This window comes from Denticeps clupeoides, chromosome 11, assembly GCF_900700375.1.
Source record: "Denticeps clupeoides chromosome 11, fDenClu1.1, whole genome shotgun sequence".
In the NCBI taxonomy this organism is placed as follows: Eukaryota; Metazoa; Chordata; class Actinopteri; order Clupeiformes; family Denticipitidae; genus Denticeps; species Denticeps clupeoides.
Window position 1 is genome coordinate 20187514 of NC_041717.1, and position 26149 is coordinate 20213662.

The 26149-nt window shown below is 44.4% G+C and overlaps 3 protein-coding genes across 3 annotated transcripts; 1 reads left to right on the forward strand and 2 right to left on the reverse strand.

The window, feature by feature from the left end:
• Positions 1–1221: 1221 nt before the first annotated feature.
• Positions 1222–9798, reverse strand: cdc45 (CDC45 cell division cycle 45 homolog (S. cerevisiae)). The gene is made up of 18 exons (XM_028995821.1): positions 9656–9798; positions 9495–9554; positions 9303–9395; positions 9087–9224; positions 7849–8001; positions 7688–7746; positions 7464–7512; positions 7302–7363; positions 7087–7137; positions 6849–6968; positions 5858–5989; positions 4837–4935; positions 4596–4757; positions 3937–4075; positions 3756–3839; positions 3163–3281; positions 2856–2932; positions 1222–1353 (listed from the first exon to the last, which is right to left on the reverse strand). The coding sequence occupies exons 1-18, from the start codon at positions 9704–9706 to the stop codon at positions 1289–1291; spliced, it is 1713 nt and encodes a 570-aa protein (XP_028851654.1). The 5' UTR covers positions 9707–9798; the 3' UTR covers positions 1222–1288.
• A 262-nt stretch (positions 9799–10060) lies between these two features.
• ufd1l (ubiquitin recognition factor in ER associated degradation 1) lies at positions 10061–14660 on the forward strand. The gene is made up of 12 exons (XM_028995822.1): positions 10061–10194; positions 10437–10569; positions 10668–10700; positions 10791–10912; positions 12534–12664; positions 12754–12826; positions 13450–13518; positions 13606–13674; positions 13755–13802; positions 13904–13992; positions 14088–14169; positions 14331–14660. The coding sequence occupies exons 1-12, from the start codon at positions 10192–10194 to the stop codon at positions 14403–14405; spliced, it is 927 nt and encodes a 308-aa protein (XP_028851655.1). The 5' UTR covers positions 10061–10191; the 3' UTR covers positions 14406–14660.
• Positions 14661–19130: 4470 nt separating this feature from the next.
• On the reverse strand, positions 19131–24497 carry LOC114799684 (beta-galactoside alpha-2,6-sialyltransferase 1-like). Its single transcript, XM_028996481.1, has 5 exons — positions 24026–24497; positions 22715–22812; positions 20240–20341; positions 19740–19914; positions 19131–19372 (listed from the first exon to the last, which is right to left on the reverse strand). The coding sequence occupies exons 1-5, from the start codon at positions 24495–24497 to the stop codon at positions 19131–19133; spliced, it is 1089 nt and encodes a 362-aa protein (XP_028852314.1).
• Positions 24498–26149: the final 1652 nt, after the last annotated feature.

Sequence of the window (26149 nt, forward strand, 5' to 3'; positions counted from 1 at the left end):
TTTATTTTCATGACCATTTACGTTGGTAGATTCACACTGAAGACATCAAAACTATGAATGAACATGTGGAGTTCTGTACTTAACAAAAAAAGGTGAAATAAGTGAAAACATGTTTTATAATCTACTTTCTTTGCTCTGATTACTGCTTTACACACTCTTGCCATTCTCTCGATGAACTTCAAGAGGTCGTCACCTGAAATGCTTCTCCAACAGTCTTGAAGGAGTTCCCAGAGGTGTTTAGCACTTGTTGGTCCAGCTCACCCCAAACCATCTGGATTGGGTTCAGGTCCGGTGACTGTGGAGGCCAGGTCTCCACTTTTTGTTAAGTGCATAACTCCACATGTGTTCATTCATAGTTTTGGTGCCTTCAGTGAGAATCTACCAACGTAAATGGTCATGAATATAAAGAAAACACATTAAATGAGAAGGTGTCCAAACTTTTGGCCTGTACTGTAAACACAGCTTATGGTGGAAGTGATCAGTTATACACTGAAATTGCACTGAATATTTTCACGGTGTATTGGATGGTTGAATTGCCTTGTGTGTACAGTAATTAACTGAATCGAAAATGTATAAAGATCCCTTTGCCGGTAGAAAGAGTCAGTCAAGAGCTTTCATTTGATATCTATGTCAAAATGTGACTTATGCCCATGTGGTTCACACCCCTCGATTCTTAGACAACCGTGTCATGAGTGAGAACGTGGGAACATTTCACACCCCGGCGAGCTACGGTCACAAATTTGAATTATTTGGTAGTATTTATTGCAGAAAGTGAATATAAGAAGGACGTGACCAGATATTCTGATTTACCTCCGTGTACGTAAATGGTCCTGTGTGGAAATTACAGCTGTGAGCAACTCATGGAGAAAAGGTGAACAAAAAAAAAGGTTTTAAGGTTTAAGTAAAGGTTTTATTACACTAATAAGACAAATTAGAGAATAATTTACATAAGCACACATTAAAAATGATATATATATATATACACACACACATACAAGTACAGGAAACAGGGACATAAATGATTAGATATGTACAGAAGCACACCCGCAATCTCTCTCTCTCTCACACACACACACACACTATATCTGGGTTTTCGAGACTGTTTGGGAGGGAAAGATGGTATTTGGCACCAAACTGCGTGGAAACCTGGGATTTCTAACATTTACTCAAGGGGTGAAAAATTCCTCTCATGCAAAAAAAAAAAAAAAAAAAAAAAAAAAAACTTGCATGTTTGCATGTACATAAAATCCAGGGTCGTCGTGCGCTATCCCAGAATGCCCCTGAGCTCTTATGACAAGAGAGTGATAAGGGCATCAAGGAATTTCCCCCGGTCCTCCGTCTTCAGCTCAATAACTATGAAAAGAAGAGGAGGGGGAGAAGAATTAGAGTGGCCCGGGCCGGGTTAGATGTTCTGATATGGGCCGCGTGGCCGCCTCTTGAACATACATGCTTTACATACAAAACATACGCAGCTCGTCCTATTTTAGGAGGCGTCAAGGCATTTGACGGTCTGGTCGGGCCAAAAAAGGAGAACATCCCAGCGTCTTTGGGTGTGTGAGAGCTGGGCTGTGCTCCACTAGACAAGATTCCTCAGTAAGTGGGACCATTTTGCCAATAAGTCCAATAAAAGGACATTCCTCAACACTCTACACCAGAAGTCTGTGTGTGTGCACACGTAGTAGAAAAAAAAAAAAAAAAAAAAGTCAGAGTCGCCCCTTTTGACCTTCATGACTGCTACGGTCATGATCATCAGCTTTGTGAGAGGATCAGTAATACGAGTGAAGTTAAAGCAACTCTTCCAGGACTGTTTGCTTTGAAAACAGGGTTCTTACACATTTTTACAAAATAATTTCCATGACTTTTCACTCTCTAAGTACTCTTAGACTAAGACAAATTTTCATGACCACACAATCTCAGAAATATGACAAAGAATGAGTCAAATTTACCAAAAATTTGTTGAACTAACTTTAGGACAACTCTGAAAGGCTTTACTTAAACGCCAGAGTAAAATGAACCAATCAGAGTCGGGCGTAGATCAGGAGCTGTAATTTGCACAACTTTTAACAGGAGATGCGTGGCTGCGGAGGTGCTGGAACATGGATGCAACGCTCGCAGTACCACGTGACGTGGCTCACTAAGTAAAGCCAGCAACGATCCTAGAGACCTGCGCTAGTTTTGTACTATATTTTACACTCATGGGTCAGATATCAATGACCTTTCAGAAACTTTACATCTTTATTTCTTTAAAAAAAAAAAATGACAAAAAAAAAAAAAAGGAGTAGGAGTGACTGGCGGCGTGCGTATGTAATGGTTCCATGGGTCTGAGAAAAGTTGTACGTGCACACAGTTGAACTCTGCCACCCGGTGGACCGGTTCCAAAATGGCTAGTCTCTCCATTTCTCGCATCATCTCAATTCACGTAAGAATTGTAAAATATGACAAAAAGAGCACTAAGTTATTATTGCCTGTTCATTCAATTTTTGCACAAACTCTTAACTTTTTTTTTTTTGCACAATTTTTTCCACTTTATACTTTGACTTGACTCATTTGCACACCTCCACCCTACCTGTTACATACTTTATGTTTTACGTTAAAGACAAAGTGTAATATTTTGTTATGTTTGCAATATTTGCATATTGGTTCATGGTATACTTGCAATACTGTGGTCTATAGCAGTCGTCAAAGCATCTCACTGCATATCATACAGTGTATGACGTGACATAAAATTGGAATTTGTTCATGGAATGCGAAAGAAAAAAAGAAAAAAAAAATATTTATGCTCAGTGCATAAATATGAAGGGAAAAAAAATAATAAATAAAAAAATCCCAATTTCAACAAAACAAGAAAAACTTACTGGACGTGTCAAAATGGTCATGCAGCGCTCTAGAGCTCGTGCTCTCGGCAGCTTTCTCAAACGCCCTGCCAAAGAAGCTGCATAGGTGGAACAGAGAGAAGGAGCGTTAGAAGGCTTCACACTCACTGTTGTGCACAAAACTAAATTTAATGGGATGTTTTGCTGATTATTGATTATTATTATTGTTGCCCAAAATGCCCGACTTGACTCCGTTTTACTGTTAACACCCGCATCTTTGCATGCAGGCACACGGAAGCGAGCTTGGTGATTGGTCAAAGTCGCAAGGCTGGCCTCGGGGTCCACTCACTTCTTCTTGTCTGACGTTTCCGACTCCGGTGGGATGCCCAGCACCATCAGCGTACCCTTTTCCACGTCCAGCGGCACCGCCATGATCAGAGGCAGAATCTTACAGCGCTTGTTCCTGGTCTACAGAGAGCGAGAGGCAGACCGAGCGGTTACTACGGGAAAACTCAAATTCAAGACCATATGTCCTCTGAAATTTTTCTTCAAAATGCAATTTCGAAAAAAAAAAAAAATTAATAATAATTTAACTTTCGATAGAGAGACTAGCCGAGACTACCTTTGCATAAAAGCATCTGCGAAATAAAGTAAAGTAAAATATTGTCCAATTAACTAACTAGAGCACCAGCTACAGCGCATTTACATGACTTAAAAAGGAGACACATGGCTGCAGAGGTGCTGGAATATGGAAACAACGCATGCAGCACATGTACACGTCCAAACCAAATATAACAGTCCAATAATTCCCATACTAAGAATGGGATTTGAGCTTCCTAAAAAGACAAAAACCAGGCCGTATAGTTTTATGCCGTGGAAGACACCCCGTCAAGGCATCGGCACTTGGTTATCCAACAAAGTCAGGGTGTGTGAAGAGCTTACGGAGCAGATGAAGGCCTTAAGCAGGTACTTGGAGAGCAGAGTAAGAGCCAGAGGCTTGGAGAAGAGCTTCACGTCCGGGGTGCCCTGTGATCAAACCAACAGATGAAATAACATAACCCAACCTACACAAGAGACGTGGTCTATACTTTTAAAACTGCACAAGCGGCCTGTAAGAGTGTACCTCCATGAGGTGGCAGTAGAGGAAGGGTCCTTGGGACAGGATGAGGTTGGTGCAGATGCAGCTGGCGACCGTCTGCTGGACTGCTTTCAGCTTCTTCTTGGCCAAATCGAGTCCTAAGTGCAGCCGGTCCAGATTACTCCTGCAGACAGAGACACGCGTGTTGCAAAACACCGGCAGAGGGGACCCAGGATTCCATTTTCCACTGCTCTGGTTCCTTTGCTGGACTCGTAGCGAGAACCGGTGTAGAGAGAGAGAGAAAATGGCGGCCTGGTAGCATGGCAATATGAATAAATTAAAGCTCTTCTAGCTATATGGACGTCCACGCTGAGCTCCTGTCTAGTCCAAACGAGACAGGGAGAGGACTTGGTTCTACAGACCTCTTCTGCCTGTAGAACCAAATAACACCTATGAACCAGACGACCCGGGTTCGAATCCCACTTACTACCATTGTGTCCCTGAGCAAGACACTTAACCCTAAATTGCTCCAGGGGGACTGTCCCTGTAACTACTGATTGTAAGTCGCTCTGGATAAGGGCGTCTGATAAATAATGTAAATGTAAATGTATCCCATGGTGCATTCTGGTCATGGGATTGGAAATGACGATATGTACCAACACCACCGCAAGCGAGCCTGCGATGTCACACATCGGTTGCCCTACCGACTCAAGCAGTCCAGCGCTCGGATGAAGTTGTCGGCCGCGCCCTCGCCCTTCTCCACGCCCTCCAGCACGGCGGTGGCGGCGTGCACCACGTCCGCCGCCAGGAAGCGGTTCTTAAATCCAAAGTGGACGCCGAACGTCTGGATGCGAATGTCCTTCATGCTGAAACAGATCAAACGTCCACGTGTACTGCCAACAGAAACTTGCAAAAAAAAAAAAAAAAAAACCACACACAAGTTACCCGAATTTACTGGAGGACTCCTCAATCACTTCCCGCAGGTTCTCCTTGATAGAAACGTCCATAGAGTTAAACTTCTGTTTGACCTGTTTTAGAGGCAAACTGACACACACACACAAAACAAGAGGGTTTAAAATGTCTGCTTGCTATGGAAAAATACTCCATACTAGAGGTGTGAACCTTCATTGGTCTCATGATTCGATTATCAATGCATCGGTCAGTGAGATGAGAGTTATGGTCTTGTTCACAGAGACGTCTGAACCAGACGTTTGTCTGGCGTTCGTGGGGTCAGGAGGGCCTCAGGCAGAACGGAGACCATTTTTCAAAGTGTCCGCATTCAGCACGAGTCAAGCGAAGGTCGGCCAAACTGACTGTACCAGCATGCTTTGTGCACCGACCTCTTTTCGGGTTGGATGGAAAGAGTTGCATTTTAAAGCACAGCTTAGCGTAGGTGGGACGTTCTCCTCACTGACAGACAATAAGCGCAGCCACGGTCTCGCTAGTCAGGAAACAAAAAGTTGGACGGTTGACTCCCCCTACCAGCTTCTGCAAGGGTGGTAGTAGCCTAGCGGGTAACACACTCGCCTATGACTTAGAAGACCCAGGTTCAAACCCCACCATTGTGTCCCTGAGCAAGACACTTAACCCTGAGTGTCTCCGGGGGGGGACTGTCCCTGTAACTACTGATTGGAAGTCGCTCTGGCGTCTGGTAAATGCTGTAAATGTAAATGCTCTAGAAAGAAAAAGCTCGTATTCCAGCCGCTTCTTCCTCCTGGTTCAGCATGCTCATCAAGCTCAACCTGCACACAGCTCTTTTGTCTTATGTCCAGGAGCCATTTATTCAATTTTTTAAACTTCACTTAACATATTTGCAAGAGGCTAGCCTTCCTCAGCCGTCAACTCCTTTACCCGAGTCCAGCGTGAGCCCGCGTGAAATGAGACGGTTCTAAACCGAACGTGGACCTGACGGATGTCCAGCTCTAGTGTGGTGCGTGTGTGTGCGCAGGGATGGGTGGCCGCTCACCCCATGTCAGCCAGGAACTCCTGCAGACGCTTCTGCCCGTTAATGGACCACAGCTTGAAGCTGCAGGACGTGTAGCTGGTGTTGCAGATGCTCTCATACAGGGACCAGTGCTGATAGAGGGACAAGCGCAGGCTGGCAGCTGGTTAAGGGCCGTAGAAAAATAAATAAATAAAGTACCTTGGGATTGCTGGTGGAACTCTGGCTCCCTCTAGTTGTACAATACCGGATGCTCTGAGAGTATACGTTAAAATTCACTGCTGGGTGTTTAAACGTAGAGCAAAAGCACCGTCCCCACACACTGCTCCCTGGGCGCCTGTCATGGCTGCCCACTGCTCACCAAGGGTGATGGTTAAAAGCAGAGGACACATTTCACTGTGTGCAATCACATCACTCAGTGTAGCTATAATTCATTAAGTAGTCATCAGTGTAGTATAGTTAATATAACATGCACTAATCAAACTGTAGTCATATTAATATTGCCCCCCTGGAAAAACATATGCTAGTCATGATGTTAATTTAACAGTTTTGGCACTAAAACTCACCATTCTGGTGAATCTGAAAACCAGATTCCGTTTAACGTGGGTCATGAATCCAGCATCTCAAATTGTTCAAAAACACGTCTTCAAATCACAACAGGATTAAACTCCCAAAAAGCATAAGAGAAAAAAAAAAAAAAAAAAAAGTTGAAAGTTAAATGATTGTCATTGTGATGCACACGATGAGACAGCAAAATGGGTCCTCTGCTTTTAACCATCACCCTTGGAGAGCCGTGAGCAGTCATGAAAGGCGCCCGGGGGGGAAGTGTGTGGGGTGACGGTACCTTCGTCAAGGGGACCCCAGCGGCACCTTGGCAGTTCGGAAATTCGAACTGGCAGCCTTCCGATTGCGGGTCTGTTCCCTTCCGCTAGGCCACCCACTGCCCCATATTCAGGCTTTTGAGGTACAATGGGAAACAGCGACAGGCTCGGCCATTTTAAACAATGAAGGATACTCGTACTCAAAAGAGATCCTCATGCAGTCAATGGACAGGGAGTTCTCCTCGTCCTCGTTGCGGTGGTTGTGCCGAGAAACGTGCCGCTGGAGGGTGGCAATGTCAGTCACGTACTTCATCCTAAAATAAAAACACGCGGTTACTGAAACACACATTTTCTAATAAAAATAAATTTTATTATATATATATATATATATATATATATATATAAAAATAAAAAATGTTGAAAGGGTCTTACTGAGTGATTTTGTCGTGAACCCACTGATCAGTCAAACCAATGACAGCCCACCTGTCACAGAACAACGTAATTATCACACAGGCACAGTCTCAAGCCACGCCGCGTGAGGCCAGGCCTGCTACCGGTTCACCAGAAACGCTTCCGGAACGTTCGGGTAGACCTGACAGCACCATCGAGGCGGGTCACCGGTCGGTTTACTGGTGGCCGTATCTTACCACAGCATGTCTTTGGTGTCTTTGGTCATTACCCAGGCCAGCTCAAAAATCACCATCGCAGCCTATGACGGAAAAGAAACAGGGAAATACATGAATGAATAATATTTCGCTTCATAGCCCGGAAAAGGCAAAGGAGGAGTGCGGGCCGTCAACGGTACTCACCGAAGTTCCGTGGTATTCATACTGTTCGTAGTCAAACAAGATCTCGCGTCTGAAAAAAAAACAACAAAAAAAACGTACAACTCACTGAGACGCTACACAACATGGCTGGTAGTGGCCTAGCGGGCAACACACCACTATGGACCAGGACAGCACACAGTCCCAGGTTCAAACCCCACTGTACATACGAGATCCGTGAAAACAAACAGCGCGTGCACACACGTCACCTTCGCGCCTCCCACTCTCTCTTTGCCCTCTGTCTCTCTATTCTTCTCTCCATCGCTCCCTGAATAGAAACAAACGGGAAAAAACAATTAGACAAACCGGCATCCATTTCAAAGAACAAGGTGAACGGACTCAGATCCTCCATCGGACGGCAGGCACCTGCCTCATCAAACCGCCGACGTTTCCCAGAAGGCTCAGAGCCGTCGTCGCTCTCATTCCCCGAGTCTCCACCGTCCTCATCATCTTCGTCGTCGCGAAAGATGTCATCGTAGGAGGGCACGCCCAGGTCATCGTCCTGCTTTATCAGGAGCTTGATCTGCACAAGACAGACACTCACGTTTACGGAAACTCACCAGACGCCTTTATCCAGAGTAGTTACAGGGACACACTCAGGGACACAATGGTAGTAAGTGGGATTTGAACCAGGGTCTTCTGGTTCATAGGCGAGTGTGTTACCCACTAGGCTACTACCACCCTACTACCAACTTACAATCAGTAGTTACAGGGACAGTCCCCCCCCCGGAGACACTCAGGGTTAAGTGTCTTGGTAGTAAGTGGGGTTTGAACCAGGGTCTTCTGGTTCATAGGCGAGCGTGTTACCCACTAGGCTACTACCACCCTACTACCAACTTACAATCAGTAGTTACAGAGACAGTCCCCCTGGACACGCTCAGGGTTAAAAGGTCCCTGACTTTTTTTTTTTTTGGCCGTATCTGAAGTCTCTTGTTGCAGAATTACAGACACTTTGATCCAGTGGTAGTAGCCTAGTGGGTAACACACTCGCCTATGAACCAGAAGACCCGGGTTCGAATCCCACTTACTACCATTGTGTCCCTGAGCAAGACACTTAACCCTAAATTGCTCCAGGGAGACTGTCCCTGTAATACTGATTGTAAGTCGCTCTGGATAAGGGCGTCTGATAAATGCTGTAAATGTAAAAATGTAAATCCAGTCCCACAACAAGGTTTCCCCAGGACGCGCCGTTTCGGTGTCTGTAGCTTTAAATGCTAATGAGGAGGAGCGAGGCGGGACGAGGAGGTGAGCGGCCAATGACCATTCATCAACCACAATGTTTGGCACGGACAGGAAGAAGTGTCTGCGTTTTTCCAAAAAAAAATGTGTCATGGTGAGGGGTTTAATTAAGGGGACATTTTCCGGAACACTCTTTACACCTATCGGCATTTATGGCCACTGCGGGACCATAGACAGGCCAGGGGAACTGGTATAATCTCACAAAGTGAACATTTCGTAATATGGGACCTTGTGTGTCCAATTGTTTTTAAAAAGAGGGAAACCCCACTTGAAAGTGAAGTGATTGTCATCGTGAAACACTGCAGCACGGAACGGCCGTCAAACGGCCATAAAACACACACACACACACACACACACACACACACACACCTGGGTGTCATTGTAGACGTTGACGACGTCGACCGGCCTGTGGGTATCAAGGACGAAGAAGGTGGTGTCTTCCTCTGGCTGCAGCGTCTCCAAAAGTTCAACATTGGCCCCACAGTTGATGAGCACAAAGTACCGGTACTAGAACACACGCAGTTGACAGGTTAGTATTTGTTCGCGTCCCAGGCCCCTGTTTCGGGAGGCGGAAACGCCACTCACTTGTCCCTTGTGTTCTAAGAAGGCCGTCCCCAGGTCCTGCCACCCGGCCACGGGCACCAGCGTGTACTGCACTTGATCGCAGTGGAACAGCGCCTTGGCATGAAGAACAGGGACGTTGGACACACGCAAAAGACACCGGGGCTTCCACCACCACCACCGCCACCACCGCCGGGCGACAACGCGCCGACTCACCTGCAGGATCTTGCAAGCGCACAGCGCGTCGATGTCCAGGGCCACCAAGAGGGCGACTCGCTGGCAGCGGGCGGGGAAACAGACGCAAGGACAACGTTACGCGAACGCTACCGCTCGGCTAGCCAGCCACAAGCGAACTAGCAAGGACAAAGGCGACTCACCTGGTTGACCACGACGTCATAAAACTCCTTTCGAATGCAGGTCACGAACATTTTAAAAGTCGCCGCGCTTTCGATAAAACAAGCGTGTGTCGCGGCGACATAAAAAAAAACAGTCCCGTCCTACGAAACTGGCGCCAAATGCGCGGCGTTGGACAGTTGTGCTGAAGTAGCCAATAGGATTCTAGCTTCATATGACAGGCGGCCAACTGTGGACCAATCAGAAGAGGACGCAGGGGGAGACGGAACCTTGTTTTTTTGCGCCGGTCGCGTCGGTTTTGTAAAGCACATATTTCGCCCCGACGGAAATATCTTAGGGTTTGAGTAAAAAAAAAAATCCTTGGCGCGGGTTTTTAAAATGTATTTATTTTTTCTGTCACGCTGCCACGTCATTGGCCATCGGGATTTGTTTTGCTTCCGCGTCACTTCCTGCTTTTGGCGCTAACGTTCCGGGCGGTGAGAAAGCAGTCTGCGGGACAGTTGGATTGCAAGTCATCGTTCCGCGCTGCCTGAAATACACAGACGACCGCGGTTAAAGCATGGTGCGTAACCGACGATCGAACACACGCGTCTCGTCTTTTTTTAATCTCTGTTTTACCGCGGTTCCAGCTGGAATGCTAATTCCAGTTAGCCTCCTAGCCTCGGCTGTGCGACTTGCTGTCTTGCTCGCTTCGTTTTCGTGCGACGCGTCATCGTTCCCGATCCACGTTAATAAAATAAACGAAATTATCGTTTGCGTTGGCGTGCTGGTTTCATGCGGCAAGTGTTTTTTTTTTTTGTGCAGTTTTCCTTCAACATGTTCGACCACCCGATACCACGGGCCTTTCAGAACCGCTTCTCCACGCAGTACCGCTGCTACTCGGTGTCCATGCTGGCGGGGCCCAACGACAGATCCGACGTGGAGAAGGGAGGGAAAAGTTCGTAAATTAATAATGGAAGTCATTAACATACCATGCAACTGAGCATGTGCGGGATAATCATGTGTGTGTGTGTGTGTGTGTGTTTTAATCACCAGTCATAATGCCCCCGTCTGCTCTGGACCAGCTGAGTAAGTACACACATCTGTTTCCTGCCCATCAAGTACCACGCCCTCGGATTGCCATGGTAACCGGCGTTTGTCCTCCCTTTCTGCCCGCAGGCCGGCTCAACATCACGTACCCCATGCTCTTCAAGCTGACCAACAAGAACTCGGACAGGATGACGCACTGCGGAGTTCTGGAGTTCGTGGCCGACGAGGGCATCTGCTACCTGCCGCACTGGGTTAGGCGCGAACCGTCTTCACTCTTAGCCTCACGGCAGCCCAGCGAATCAGGTGGCGGTTGTGTAGATGCTGTTGGGCGGAACCAACTTCGTGTTATATAAAAAAAATTCCTGAATTTTGTGAGACTTCGTCAGGGCGATTTGCCTCGACTGGTCTGCATGTCCGCAACTCTCTGTGAGCGCTTTTGCGGCAGAAAAAGGTTTATCAGTTGACGTTTCGAGTAGTGTTCCGCCACAACGTTGCATGCGGTACAAAATAGTGGGTGGGACGCTCGCCAATGAACCGGGAGACCCAAAGTCCCAGGTTCACACCCTACTTACTGTCATTGTGTCCCAGAGCAAGACACTTAACCCTGTGTGTCTCCAGGGGGACTGTCTCTGTCACTAAGACATTCTCATTGTAAGTACATCCAACCACCGAGCAACTGCAGTTTGGAAGCCATGACGGTCTGTATAGATAATTCTCTCCTTCTCTACAATATCAGACGAATCCGCCCTTATCTGTCAACCCAGGCCACCCAACTACTGGTTCAGTCCTTAGAAAATCTCAAGACTGGACTACTGCAACTCCCTTCTAGCTGTTCTACCACTATGTACCATCCAACCTCTACAACTCATACAAAATGCAGCAGCATGACTAATCTTCAACCTTCCCAAATTCTCCCACACCACCCCTCTGCTACGTTCCCTCCACTGGCTCCCAGTAGCTGCACGCATCAGGTTCAAAATACTGATGCTGGCCTACAAAGCCAAACATGGAGTAGCACCATCCTACCTCACAGCCCTTATTACACCTCACACTGCACCTCGTATACTCCGAGCCTCCAGTACTGCTCGCCTGGTCCCTCCATCTCTGAAGGTAAAAGGAAGACGCTCATCTAGACTCTTCTCCGTCTTGGCCCCTCGTGGTGGAATGAACATCTCCTCGAGGTCAGAACAGCTCAGTCACTGAGCACCTTCAAACGACAGCTCAAGACCTTCCTGTTTAAAGAATATTTAGATTAAATTGTAATTTTCTTGTTGTCGAACTTGTGTACAGAATCTACAACAGAGTGAATAAAATAGATGTATTCATAGTTGGGGTCCTAGTGAACCGGAATTGATCTCTTCATCGATGGTAACTTAAGCACGTTGTAAGTCGCTCTGGATAAGATTTGGCAGACGCCAAATGCCGTAAATGTAAATAATGCCGTAAATAATGTTTTATGGGAGGGCTGGGAAATTCTCTGGAGAAACGGGAGGTAACCTTTCCCTCTTATGATGTCATAAGGGGACAAATTCCGGACATATCCGACCATCTGAGCTAGCCACTGCAGGACCGTAGACAGGCCGGGGGAACTCGTATTAATGTTAAATAATACATTTACAGCATTTACCAGATGCCCTTTTCCAGAGTGACTTACAATCATTTACAGGGACAGTCCCCCCCTGGAGACACTCAGGGTTAAGTGTCTTGTTCAGGGACACAGTGGTAGTAAGTTTGAACCTGGGTCTTCTGGTTCACAGGCGAGTGTGTTACCCACTAGGCTACTACCATACTACCGTGTATGTACTATGTCACTTCTCACCATGGGACTTTCCGAGAGTTCTTCAGGCATTTTCTGCATTGTTTTCCCATCAGATGATGCAGAATCTGCTGCTGGAGGAAGGTGGTCTGGTGCAGGTGGAGAGTGTAAATCTGATGGTAGCAACGTACTCAAAGTTCCAGCCTCAGAGCCCGGACTTCCTCGACATCACCAACCCCAAAGCTGTGTATGTGAACCCAGACAACTGTGTGTGACGCTGCGTCTACAGGCCACATGCACAATCTTTATCTTTACCTTATACTTGTGTTTCCGCAGCTTAGAAAATGCTCTGAGAAATTTTGCCTGCTTGACTACCGGTGACGTCATCGCTATCAACTACAATGAAAAGGTTCTTAACTTTGCTTAAAAATATAATGTCTCGACACACATCCCTTGTTTTTGTGAGATGCAAGAAAATGTTTTTATTTTAACAACAAAACAAGTGAAATATTGATATTCCTTATTTTTATTAAAACAATGACATGAGTTGTGTAGCGTTAGTTTACAGAGTTGTAATGTTCTTTGCAACATCTCTACATATCAACATCTACATTACCACTTTCACTTTTTAATCAGGATTTTGCTGCTGACAAATCGTTACACAGTACTGTAAATCTACACAATCACTACATGCTGCAGTGATTGTGAGACACTGCAGCATGACACACGGTGACACAACGAAATGTGTCCTCTGTATTTAACTATCACCCTTGGTGAGCAGTGGGCACCATGACAGGCGCCCGGGGAGCAGCGTGTGGGGACGGTACCTTCATCAAGGGGACCTCAGTGGCACCTTGGCGGATCAGGATTCGAACTGGCAACCTTCTGATTACGGTGTCGCTTCCTTAACCGCTAGGCCACCACTGCCCCTTTTTTTTTTTCTTTTAATGCTTTTTTTATCAGCTTAATGTAAGTTACATTTTTTCCATTGGAAAAGTTGAATAAGTTTTGTTCCTATTTCTTCGTTTTTAGATCTATGAATTGAGAGTCATGGAGACTAAGCCGGACAAAGCCGTGTCAATCATCGAGTGTGATATGAATGTAAGAATCTTGTTATTTGTACACAGAAAGAAAGACATAGAAAGTGGAAACGATTTGCTCATTTTATTGGTTCTATGCAACCGTCAGGTGGACTTTGATGCACCACTGGGCTACAAAGAGCCTGAAAGACACTCTCAGCATTACGAGGAACCAGCGGTAGGCACCTTGAACAGTGGTTATTGGTCCTCCAGCTGTCTCATTGGTAGAGTGTAAATCTCTTTGCTGTCTTGTGCCAGGAGGAAGATGCCGACCCCAGTAATTATGAGATGGATTTAGGTTTCAGGGTGAGTTTTTTTTTTTTTTTTTTAAATAATATTCATTTTAACAGTCATTTCTATAAAGGTGTTTGTTCATTTGAATTAAAATTAGGTTCAATTGCATTCAGGCTTTCACAGGATCAGGCAACCGTCTGGATGGCAAAAAGAAAGGCATCGAGCCAAGTCCAGTTCCCATCGACCCCAGTGACATCAAAAGGTCGCTCTTCACCCTCATCATCGTTGTACTTTCTACATGAACTATGCACTAGTGTCACATCACCCGACGTCACTTTGTAAACTTTGATTTCACAGAGGCATCCCGAACTATGAATTTAAAATGGGCCGGATCACTTTTATCAGAAACTCCCGACCTCTGCCCAGAAAGATAGAAGAGGTGAGAATCCTCGATCCTGTCTCATCTCATCCAATTTTTAAAAATATCAGAAAAGGCTCTCTGGACTAGAATGGAATAAACTGACTTTTAACAGCGGGGTGAAGGTAATACGATTTAACGGCTGAGTGTTAACTTTTTTTTTTTTTTTCGGCTTTGCTCAGGATGATTCGGCGAGCAGCTTCATAGCCTTCTCCGGAGAAGGCCAGTCCCTGCGCAAGAAAGGACGAAAGCCGTGAGAAACCGGCCGAGGGAACGGACGTTTTCCACTTTTCCCACATCCGCCTGTTAAAGGACTGATGGATGTTACCATTATTATTTCCAGCTACAGCGGTTTGTAAATGGTTTGTTTGGCCCCACTGCGATGAGGACCGTGTGGGTTTGACCATTTGGGTTTTTATTGAACAAAGGAATTATTCTGAACATTTTTTTTTCCTGGTTTATTTATAAACTTCTAAAATTGATATATTTCAATAAATCTACTCCACACAATGTGCCGTGGTCTTGTCATATTTAAAACTTATTTTAAAATTAATAAACAAATTTGCAGCAATGTGTTCTGACCACACTGGTGAATATTTATTTCAAACTACTGATTTGAGACACAGAGTACTGGCCAAAGGTTTGGACACACCTTCTCATTCTGTGTCTTCTGTGACCATTTACGTTGACCATTTATTTTCATGACCATTTAAATTCTCACTGAAGGCATCAAAACTATGAATGAACACATGTGGAGTTATGTACTTAACAAGAAAAGGTGAAGTCGAGGACCTTGAAAAGTCAAAACAAAATCTTGACAAGGAACTGAGGTAGTTCAACAAAAATCTTTTTGAGGAACTGGAGTATTTTAATGATCATCTTGTTGACGACCTGGAGCACTTGGGAGTCTTAAAAATCTGTAAAAAGTCATAAACACAAGTATGTTCACTTTAACAGTTTACGTGTCTTTCTGTCAACGAGGAGCAGGAGGAGAACTCGGTTGGCATAGTGGCCACATCTTTACCTCCACCACACCCACAGTCCAGTGAGCCGCAGAAATCTGGAATCAAGCGGCTGTAAGTGTAGCCGCTTTATTGACTCATGTGATAGACAACTCATGCAAGAGGAGCTGGTCTACTAATGCAGGTACGACATCTTTGGGGAGGACCTGGAGTATTAGAATTAAAATCTTGGTGAAGACCTGGAGTATTAGAAATAAAATCTCGTTTGAAGACCTGGAGTGTTAGAAATAAAATCTTGGTGAAGACCTGGAGTGTTCTAATTATAATCTTGGGGAAGACTTGGAGTATTAGAATTGAAATCTCGGTGAAGACCTGGAGTATTAGAATTAAAATCTTGGTGAAGACCTGGAGTATTAGAAATAAAATCTCGGTGAAGACCTGGAGTGTTATAATTAAAATCTTGGTGAAGACCTGGAGTATTAGAATTAAAATCTTGGTGAAGACCTGGAGTATTAGAAATAAAATTTCGGTGAAGACCTGGAGTGTTATAATTAAAATCTCGGAGAGGACCCCAGAGTATTTTAATTAAAATCTCGGTTAGGACCTGGAGTAATTGAACAAAATTCTCATTGAGGACCTGGAGTATTTTAATGAACATCTTGGTGACGACCTGGAGCACTTGAATATCTTCGGGAACTTCTGGACTCCCATAAAAACATCACGTACCTCTTTTGAGGGCCGCTGGCGTGGCTTCACCTGTTGCTGGAACAACCTCGAAGGGTGGGACCATCGCCGATTGGTCGCTGGGTGTGGCCCATTCCACTGCCACTCACATAGAACGGCGGCCGTGAATTATGTGAGATCTCATGCCTTATCATTCCTCGTTACTATCGACTCATAACTAGATGTGGGCATAGATTTATTTTCTTAATCTAGATTAATCTCACTGTAATCTTGGAATTAATCTAGATCAATCTATATTTTAGATTAAATCTAGATTAATCTACATTAGTCTAGATTCATCTAGATTAAAATGGCTCATTTGAATTCTGCCAAAGGCATTCAGAATATGTGTGCTACCCAAATAATGACTCAAAGTAAGTCTTTGAGAACGGGTTTCTTGTAGTGCTGCACGATTAATCTAATCGCAATCGTAATCGCGATGTCAGTCTGTGCGATTACATGAACGCAAAAAGCTGCGATTTAAATGATTAGTACATGGATTGCATCGGCAACATGTTCGATCCATTCTCTCATTCTCTCAAAGTTTGCGAGTCTCACTTCAGTCGGATGTGACGTATTTGGTCACATGACTTTCGATTCAGAGACATATGGTTAGACGGCACATGACGCGCTGCATCGTATGTCAACGTCGCCGCCATATTGTGATAGGCTCTGCTGTGGCGTGAAGCATATACATGTCTATGGACAGAAGTGCATAAAAATGCCTCACTCTTGTGCTGCTTGGGGCTGTACAAACCGCTGTATGCTCCAAACCAGGGATTACATTTCATAGGTAAGGCTGGACAACTGTTTTTAATATATTTGGCCATTATAAAATCCCGTTTTAAAAGTCTTAACCTTAGCTAAGATAGGCTAAGCTAGCGAAGCAATGCATTCCTGTGTTCAAGTCAGCCTCCAAACAACGTTTTGGCTAAACGTAGGCATTAATTATTTAGACTGTTCTTAGCTGTTTAGTTAACTTTTCTCAAACTTTGAAGGTTTCCTAAAGAAATTCACCTCTGTTTACAAATCTTAACCTTAGCTAAGCTAGCAAAGCTATGCATCCCTGTGTTCAAGTCAGCCTCCAAACAACGTTTTGGTTAAATGTAAGAACTGTAATACGGGATTTTATAATGGCCAAATATAATCAAAACAGTTGTTTAGCCTTACCAGGCTTTGTCGTTCGACAGTAATGTAAAAGAGTTTTGTAGAATATTGTATTTTGAAAGCACTGGGCATTTCAGGTTATAAGTAGTTTGTATGTTTATCATATCGCAATCGCATATCGCAATATTGATCTCAATAATCGCAATATGTCTTTTTCCCCAAATCGTGCAGCCCTAGTTTCTAGGTATGCATCCGCGCTAAAATATCAAGGTGAAAGTCATCATAGTGTAGCGGTCCTTCTTCTGCGTTGTGTAACTTTTTGATTTCGTTTCTTGAACCGCAAATGAAGAGATTTTCTGTGCAAAGTGTATTCTGTACAAAAAGCCAGGTCGCGTCAGAACATCGCGTCACATGTCGCGTCTTTCTGCACCTCTCTCTCATAACTCATGCCATGTGTCCAAGAGAACTGAACATTAACATAAAGCATTCACAATTTACAATACTGCATTTCTGTATAAAAAAGCATGGTCGCGTCAGAACATCGCGTCACACATCGCGTCTTTCTGCACCTCTCTCTACAATATACAGTATTAAAAGAACATAAAAAAATAAAACACATGCCAAAAAATGAAAGAAAACATTTTGCACACAAACCCCACGCCACGACTCACGCCATGTGTCCAAGAGACCTGAACCGGGTCTCAAAAACAAAATAAAAGTCTTTAGGAAATAACAAACTAAAAGACACAAGAAAGAAGAAATATACGTATAAATCTAGTGTAACCATTTAACTCCGGCACAATAGCTTGCGTAGTATAGACCCAGCTCCCAACCCAACTTTGTGAATAGATTAACGGCGATATTTTTTTATCGCCCGATAAGAGTCTCACGTTAACGCCGATAACGGCCCACCACTACTCATAACACAAATAATTAAAATAATGTATGTTCTAAGAAGCGCTAATATTAGTTAGCAATCATACAAATACGATACCTTGTCCGCTTGGAGAAGTGCGGTTTACGTGAGGATTTGCTCGGATAACGTGCTCTAGTATTGACGAAGTTCTTTTATGGTAAGCCAGGTCCATTTTACAGTGTATTTACTGCACTACGTTGTCCACGCAGCGTAAAGTGCTCCCACACTTCAGACATTTAATGCCTTTTACGCACACCTTTTTTTCCGCCAATAAATTGCGGCTCTTTAAATCTTTGAAATGCACGTCAGTTAAAACAGTCCATGTAGAACAATGATTCTGGTGCTGCGCAGCTCCGCAGGAGCGATACGATAATAGATGGACTTTGGTGACTAATTAAACTGAAGCCTCGATGCAAAGAATTTTCCTCGAAGATTGTTTTGTAATCGAATCGTTCGAGTTATTCGAATAATCGTTTCGACCCTAGTTGGAACAGTCATGGGGAGAGCCAGCAGGAGCTGTGGTGTTTATTAACGACCCCTGTGTTCCCTAATAGACTGCTGTTTTTTTTTTTTTAAATATATATATATATATATATATATTAAAAAAAATTATTCCAGCCCGGAGCCTCACCAAGGCCTGATTCTAGAAAAATCCAGCTCATTTTGATCTCAGCTTCCGCCTCCATGACGCCACAGTGTTTTTAATGCACAGAGTGCATTTCCCAAAATTGAGGGGAGGGGAAAATGGAAATGAGCAACAGTCAAGCTTTTCAGTTGTGGAAATGAGCTTATTTAGTAGCATCAATTTTAAAGTACCGTACAACATTTATTTATAAAGTATTTTAACGCAACAAAGGAGACGACCAAATTCTAAAAAATGAGCAGGAAGTTCACTAGGTGTTCTAGAGCTTTACTCTCAATAAATCCCTATGAACCAGGTTCAAACCCCACTTACTACCATTGTGTCCCTGAGCAAGACACTTAACCCTGAGTGTCTCCAGGGGGGGACTGTCCCTGTAACTACTGACTGTAAGTCGCTCTGGATAAGGGCGTCTGGTAAATGCTGTAAATGTAAAATGTAAATGTAGTGCGCTTCCGCTTTTTAAAGAAGAAATTTCTTATTTTCGACTGGATGTCGACACAGCATACATTACATACATCTAAATGCAGATGTTTTCACATTCGTGCATTAATATTAATCATGTTAAGAACCGCGGAGCTCGGGCTGGGGGCACAAGGTGTTCAGAGACTCAACAATTTGAATTAAGGACACGTTAAGGACACGTTATCTGCGACAGTCCACTCAGCGTGACCCGTCCCAACGTGAGGACGTCGTCACTGGTGCCTTGGTTGAGGCGCTTGATGAGGCTCTTTTCGAAGGTAAGTGGGTGGTAACCTCCATACATGCAGTAGGCCTTGTGCTTCTCGTAGTAGTGGCACAGGCTGGTCTTCCTGTGTGAGGGCAGGAACTCGTAGACGTTCACCTTCTCGCAGAGGTTCATCATCAGGGCAATGCCTTGGAGAAGAGGTCCAGAATAGAAAAAAGCAGCTCATTCATCTGAGCTCCTTTAGTAATCCACCATTAAAATGTACATTTCTCCATCATGGTCATATGTAAAAGATACCTGCAAACTATAGAACCGATTATAGAACCGATTATAGAACCTATGTTCTATAACAGAACATGTTCGTTCAAATCTGAAGTTCTCATCTATTGTTCTCTGGTTCTTCTTTTTTGTACCGGAGAACTGATTCAAGTATTACACGATTCCAAGATGTGAAGTAGAAGTAAAGATTTGAACAGTATGTGATTTCTTCATTCATATCCTCATCCTCATAAATAACAATGTTCACCTGAAAACTGTGACCTGATTTCCACCCACCTTGCATTCCAGTAGAAGGCGGGTTGAAGACCAGGTTCAAAACAGTATTGTCCTGAATCAAATCCCAGAGATTCCAGTGATAGGAGGGGCTCAGAATGTAAAACGGCTGGTCGGGATGGAGCTGCCGATATTTCTGGTAGGCCTTGAAGAAGTCAAAGTCTGGCTTCTTGTACCACTACGACGGAGACGGAAGAAATTGGTGCAACACAAAAAACAAAAAACAGGTCCTGCTACACTGCTGGCCGACACCGATCAGCCATTACAAGCAGCTTTGACCTGGCAAGGCATCTGGAGACAAGTCTGCACATCAGATGCTCCTCAAACCATTCCAAACCACCAATACTGTTTCCATGAAGGACGTTTCGGTAAGGCTTGAAAGCAACACACTCCTTCCACCAGCTTACAGGGAGGACTGTGCTGCTTTTCCTTCTTTTGACATAAAGTTGTGGCTGATCGGTGCTGCACTTCAGACTGGAGAGTTGTCCAGAATCAGTACTCACGTCTGTCAGGTTTCTGGAGTAAGGCGCTGGGTCCCACACAAGCAGAACTCCTGTCTTGTAAAGATGCGAACTGGAGAAGGCGTCCCAGCTCTTCACTACGACCTTTATTGCAGCAGAACTAAATTAATAATTTCCTGAAAATATGGCGTTTCACGAAATTCACTGCCTGTCAAAAGTCTGGACGCCCCTACTCAATAATGGATCTTGAATTTTTTACATTATAGAATAACACAGTAGATGCAGGACTATGAAATATCATGTGAGGTTTGTGAAGGGAAAAATGTATGGGCCTGGACACGTGTTGTTTGACCATCAACTTTAGCCCAAAAAAAACATAAAACGGGAGAATTGTGAGCCATTAGTGCGACGCGTTTGCAAATCTCACTCTCGCTCTCGTTTTGTTTTGGGACTGAACTCTTATCAGTAGATTTTACCGTCTAGACATCTGCACAGCGATTTACAGCAGGTTTCCACTTTATTCAGCTTTAAAGGGAATATGGGAAAATATTTTTCATTTACAAGTTTTAAAATGAAGTTTGTGGAAAGATGGGGTAAAATATATATTATACACCTAAACTGTGCAATTTTAAATGAATTTTGTACTGTTGTATGTGCACTTTGCTTGTGGGTGTGTGGGTTGTTTTATTTTATTTAAGAAGGGAGACTTCCCGACGGCTGCACTGTTTGCCTCTGCTCCTGTGCCTTTGAATCCCCCTTTTGCAGAACTCTTGGACCTGCAGGCCGACCGGAATCTGAAGCTCCACCCTTCCGCCCTAAAAATCATCGCGACCCCTGCTGGAGCAACCGCTACCGGAGCAGCAAAAAACACCACCGCACGATGACGTCACTGCTTCGATCCCACAGGAGAAATCCACCATCAGAGCAGCCGACCCATTCTCTCCTCCCAAGACTCGTTCAGGCGCCGCTTACTAGTCCCCCATGGACCAAGTGGGCCTGTGCATGTGTACAGACTCCTGAACTCCTCTAAGCACCTCCCTAATGCAGAGCCCTGTCCAGAGCCGCGAATGATGTCATCAGAGAGTTCACACCGACATCCACCGAAATGGCTCGGCATCCCGGCCCTGCATGCCGGGTTGTGCGACCGCTGACCAGAATGATGTGCGGGAGGAACGTGGATTACAGATGCTGGGCTGATGCTTCAGTGCGTCTCGCTGACGTTCTGTGCCACGCCCAGGCCAGACAGGTCGAAGCAAGGGTCAAGGAAGACAAGAGGGCCCAACTCATTCTTCATGCTGTTGCACCCCCACTCCACAGAGCAAGAACAGAGCAAGAAACGGTGTGATGTGTGCTTCCGCTGTGGCCAAAGTGGACATTGGTGAGAGAATGCCCCAAAATAAAAAGCAGAGGAGCCTGGTTCGACTCCAAGTGGTTCCAAAGAGGATTTGGCACCTCCTATGGTGAGAGACGTGGTCACAGAGTAGGACATGTCCACCATGGATATCCCCAACTGGACTGATAAGGTGAAGCCGTGTGGAGCTCCAGACTGAATACGAAGACGTACACACATTCCAAGCACACTGATACACGCACACACTCCCTACACATTCCACACATCCTGAGAATTTATATTGGACTGCCATTGTGGGGTTTTACCATTTGATGACCAATATGATGCTGTATTTTTTTCATGATTTAAATGGTAGCATTGAGATGACAACATTGTTTTGGTTATGACTTGCGCCGTGCCCTTTTTGTTTCCTTGAACCCATGACAGTTTCACTCTTTCACAGGTAAAAATCATGTTGTGATGCAACTGACGAGACTTCGACTGACAGGACTGATTTTTTTGTTTGTTTTATGTCTAAGATCTGTTTATTTACAGCTCTCTCTCTCCATCTGACCCCCCTGAATTGGCCCACCACGGCCCATGCAGTGTTAGAAGTAGAAAAGGAGAAAAAAAAGAAGAAAGGATTATTGTCTTAGTTTTGGTTTGCATTTCAGTTGCATTTTGCCTCCAAATCAGTTACATTTCTAGGTCACACTATTAGTGAAAAAGACAAGGACCTGTCATCTAAACACCTCACAGCCATTACTGTAAAACAGTTGTTGTCATTTATTGGCCTTTTTTCCTGCTGTTTTCCTGTTTGTTCTGGTTGGATGTTATGTCACTTCATTATTTTGCATTATTTTACCGCTTGCATTATAATCATTTTTTCTTAATTTTTTGAATTTATGTTATTATGTACTTATGTACTCCTCGTGTGTCTCAAAATCAGAGAGCTTTTGCTGTGATGGCAGCATTTCACACTCTCTGTCTTCTCTCCACCACCTTAAGTTGGACAGCGGGGACAGTCTCCAGCAGTCCTGGAGGTTTTATACTGAACACTTTCAAGCGGCTGACAATGATGATGATTTTGTTTCTATAGGATTCTTCTTTATGGCTTCATCTTAGTTTCCAAAAGTGCCAGAGAGTAGGGGCGTCCAAACCTGACAAGGTATTTGGGAGAATCCCACCTTGGAGTTTACCAGGCGGAGGGTGGTCTTGTTCCCCACATCTACACTGTAACCATCCGTTGTTGCAGAGTTAAAGCGAAGCACAGCATCATGGGAGTCTTTCAAGAAAGAAAGAAAAAAAAATTTAACATTAATTCCAGGTCAGTGGCTTTAATAAGTAAACTTTCATTATGCTCATGCCCCTCTTTTACAATTTATCTAAAACTTCCACATTGTGACCAAAAAATAAAAGCTGTTTGGGATTTTGCAGTGAAATATATCATGCGTCATCTTTCCTCTGCTGATGATGCATCCCTGAATCAAATGATGGACTTCAAGATCCTGGAAGCCTGGACTTCATGGACCAGGAAATGTGAACTTTTACAACCTGGAAGTGGGGACTTCAAGAACTTTTCCAGGTCCGTGATGCCCACAATTCCAGGTTTTGAGGCCCACAGGTTCACGAGTTCAACATTTCCAGTTTCTTGAAGCCCACTTATCACCTGTGATAATTTAGATGTGCAAGATCCTTGTAATTCCTGTCTGTATCTGTCAGTATACACCACTGTTCCCTGCCATTAATATTGCAATAATATTGAAGCAATCATAAAAAATAAAAGTACTGATCTTAATTGGTGGTGGCCTAGCAGTTAAGGAAGCGGCCCCGTGATCTGCCAAAGTGCCACTGAGCAAAGCACTGTCCCCACACACTGCTCCCCGGGCGCCTGTCATAGTGCCCACTGCTCACTTAGGGTGATGGGTTAAATGCAGAGGACAAATTTCACTGTGCGCTGTGCTGCTGTGTATCACAAGAATCAATCACTTTACTTCACTAATTGTGGGCTTCAAGAACCTGGAATTGTGAAGTTCACAGGCTTTAAAGTCCTGGTCATCATGTCCACTTCCACGTATGAAGTCCACATTTCGAGGTTCAGGGTTAAGTCATTAGCAGCTGGAGTGGCCACTACATGTTAAACCCTGATTCCTTATCAGGCGCCGGGCTGATCGTGTCCTCGCAGAGCTGCTACACATTAACCAGAACGTGGAACAATGCTCTCTGATAACCGCCTTCCAGAACCATCTTTCCATGTTGTTATTTAAATCAGCTCTTTTGAAATTCTGAGGTTTACATACAGCATTAGATAAACGGTCATATTTTTTATGAATGGACAATTTCGGACTCTTCCGCTCCATCATGTGGTTTACGGATGTAATCTCAGAATGTCACTGTCATGCTACCATTACACCTAAAGTGACACCATTATATTATATTATTATATATATTATTTTTTATTGTGTGCATTTGATTCATCTTCATCCTGCCCATCTTACCAATCTCCGGTCCCAGTCCTGAGTTGAGTAAAGCTCCTGCAGACGTGACGACGGCGCAGCTCCTCAGAGGACCCAGGCTTTCTTCCAGGCTTTTTGAGGGAAAGCTCCTCTCCCACTCTTCCCCTGAAAACGGCCCATCTCCCAGCTTCACGACGCTGAGAGGGACCTGCTTCTTCAGCGCACACATGATCTCCTTCTGAGTCCGCTCCCCGCTGCGCCCTCTCACCCTCGGCCTGACGCCGAACCATCCTCTTGGTTTCCCCCTGACCACCTCAGGAATGCCCGCAGGCAGCACGTCCTCTTGGCGGGAGCCACGTGCTCTTCTGTCTGGAAGATCCTCAAACTCCCCTGTGCAGAAGTTGAAGAGTGTGTAAGATGTGGCGGTGAAGACGACGGTCAGTAGAAAATACTGCCACTGGAGTCTTCCCTGCATTGTTGAAGGCACGGCGTGACTGTGTGAACTTGACTTCATGCTCCTCGAGCGGCGCTGCGTGTGCGTGCGGCACCAGCCACCGTACACAACGTTCTTTCATGTAGCAAAACACGAAATGATGAAAAGTGGCTTAACAAACACAGGTCTACCACATCACGAATTTCTGCACGTCTGCAGTACTTGTGACTGAAGTAAACTGTAAGAAATCGTTTTTTGCCGTTTATTGTCATGCCATGAAGAGCAGAATCTAAAACGGCTGATATAAACCGTCTGAATTGCAGAAAACATCAATTTCTCTCTTTTTTTTTTTTTTTTGAGAAAATGGCTGTTTTATGGGCAGTAAATTGTATGATATGTGTCCTGTGATGCTGTGTAGATAGTTAATGCAAATAAACCATATTTACCGAGAGCTGCATGCTGTGTGACTTCTGTCCAACTGCCAAAACTGGCCAGTAAAATGATCTTATTAGGCGTGGGTCACCTGTACTCTACAGCATGGACAAGACCGCTGAATGCATGTATGATGCAAATGTAGAATAATTACATACAATAATTCCTCCCCTGGTCAGAAATTCCTTTACAATTCAAAGAGGACTGTTTTATACTCGTTCAGAAAGAATTATGGTCTGAGGAGGTCTATGGTTCCACAAAGCAGGGTTTCTTCTCAGCCAGTCATGACCTTCTGTCTTTTTATAATAATCCACCCCCTGGTGACCACAGGGATGTCCTCCTTTTATGAATTAAATGAATTTATTTGAAAGTGGACACAATGTCTCAATTTTTTTTTTTTAGAAATGGACAGTTTTAATCTTTGGCTTCCAAAATATGTATGGAACTTCTCTCTAAGTTCTACAAAAGCATATGGAGAACTTATGGAGCATATGGAGATGCAGATTAGATACTTCCCCTTGGAGAACCTGTCTGAAGCTGTCCTTCAGGCCACTATAATTCAATTCTATCCACCACATTTCATTTGCACAAAGCACCTGACATTAGAACAGTAGCTCAAAGCCCCCAGTGAGCAGCCACAGAAAAACAGCAAGAGATCTTGAGAGGAACCAAGGCCCCCGGGAAGGAGAAAGGATGGTAAAGCAGTGCCATATAATCCCCATCTGCCAAATGATAATGTCCTGGAAGGAAGTGCTGTCCTCCTGTCAATGATTAATGAGTTCAGAAATTCAGATGAACAGGAGGAGAACATTTAAAAAGCCACGCAGATAACAACTGGATCAGGGCGAAACGATGACCAGGTCGTTCGATTCCCGCTGAACGTAGATTCACTTTTCAGATGCAATATTGCCTGTGCAGAATGTATTTAATGATTGTAAGTGGAAACAGGGAATGAAGCCCTCAGGGTTTCTTGGGATCAAAATGGGATGAGAACTCAAAAAGATAACAATAATTCAGAATAATTGTAATTATTAAACTTGCACGTCACTGACTTTCTATTGACTCCTGCAGACCAGATGGTATCTGCTTGGTCTTTGTTCCCCATGCATCTTTATCATGTGATCTACCAGCTTGTGAGAATGAGGGATCATAAAAGCTTCATCTCTCTGGCACTGTTTAGAAGCTTGCATGAGCGCCATCAACAAACTCACCAGATATGTGAGCCATGTCCTGTGGCATAAATCTATAGTGAGAATGGTTCAAGTTGATGATATGTTGAAATTATCTTCACACCACTGCAT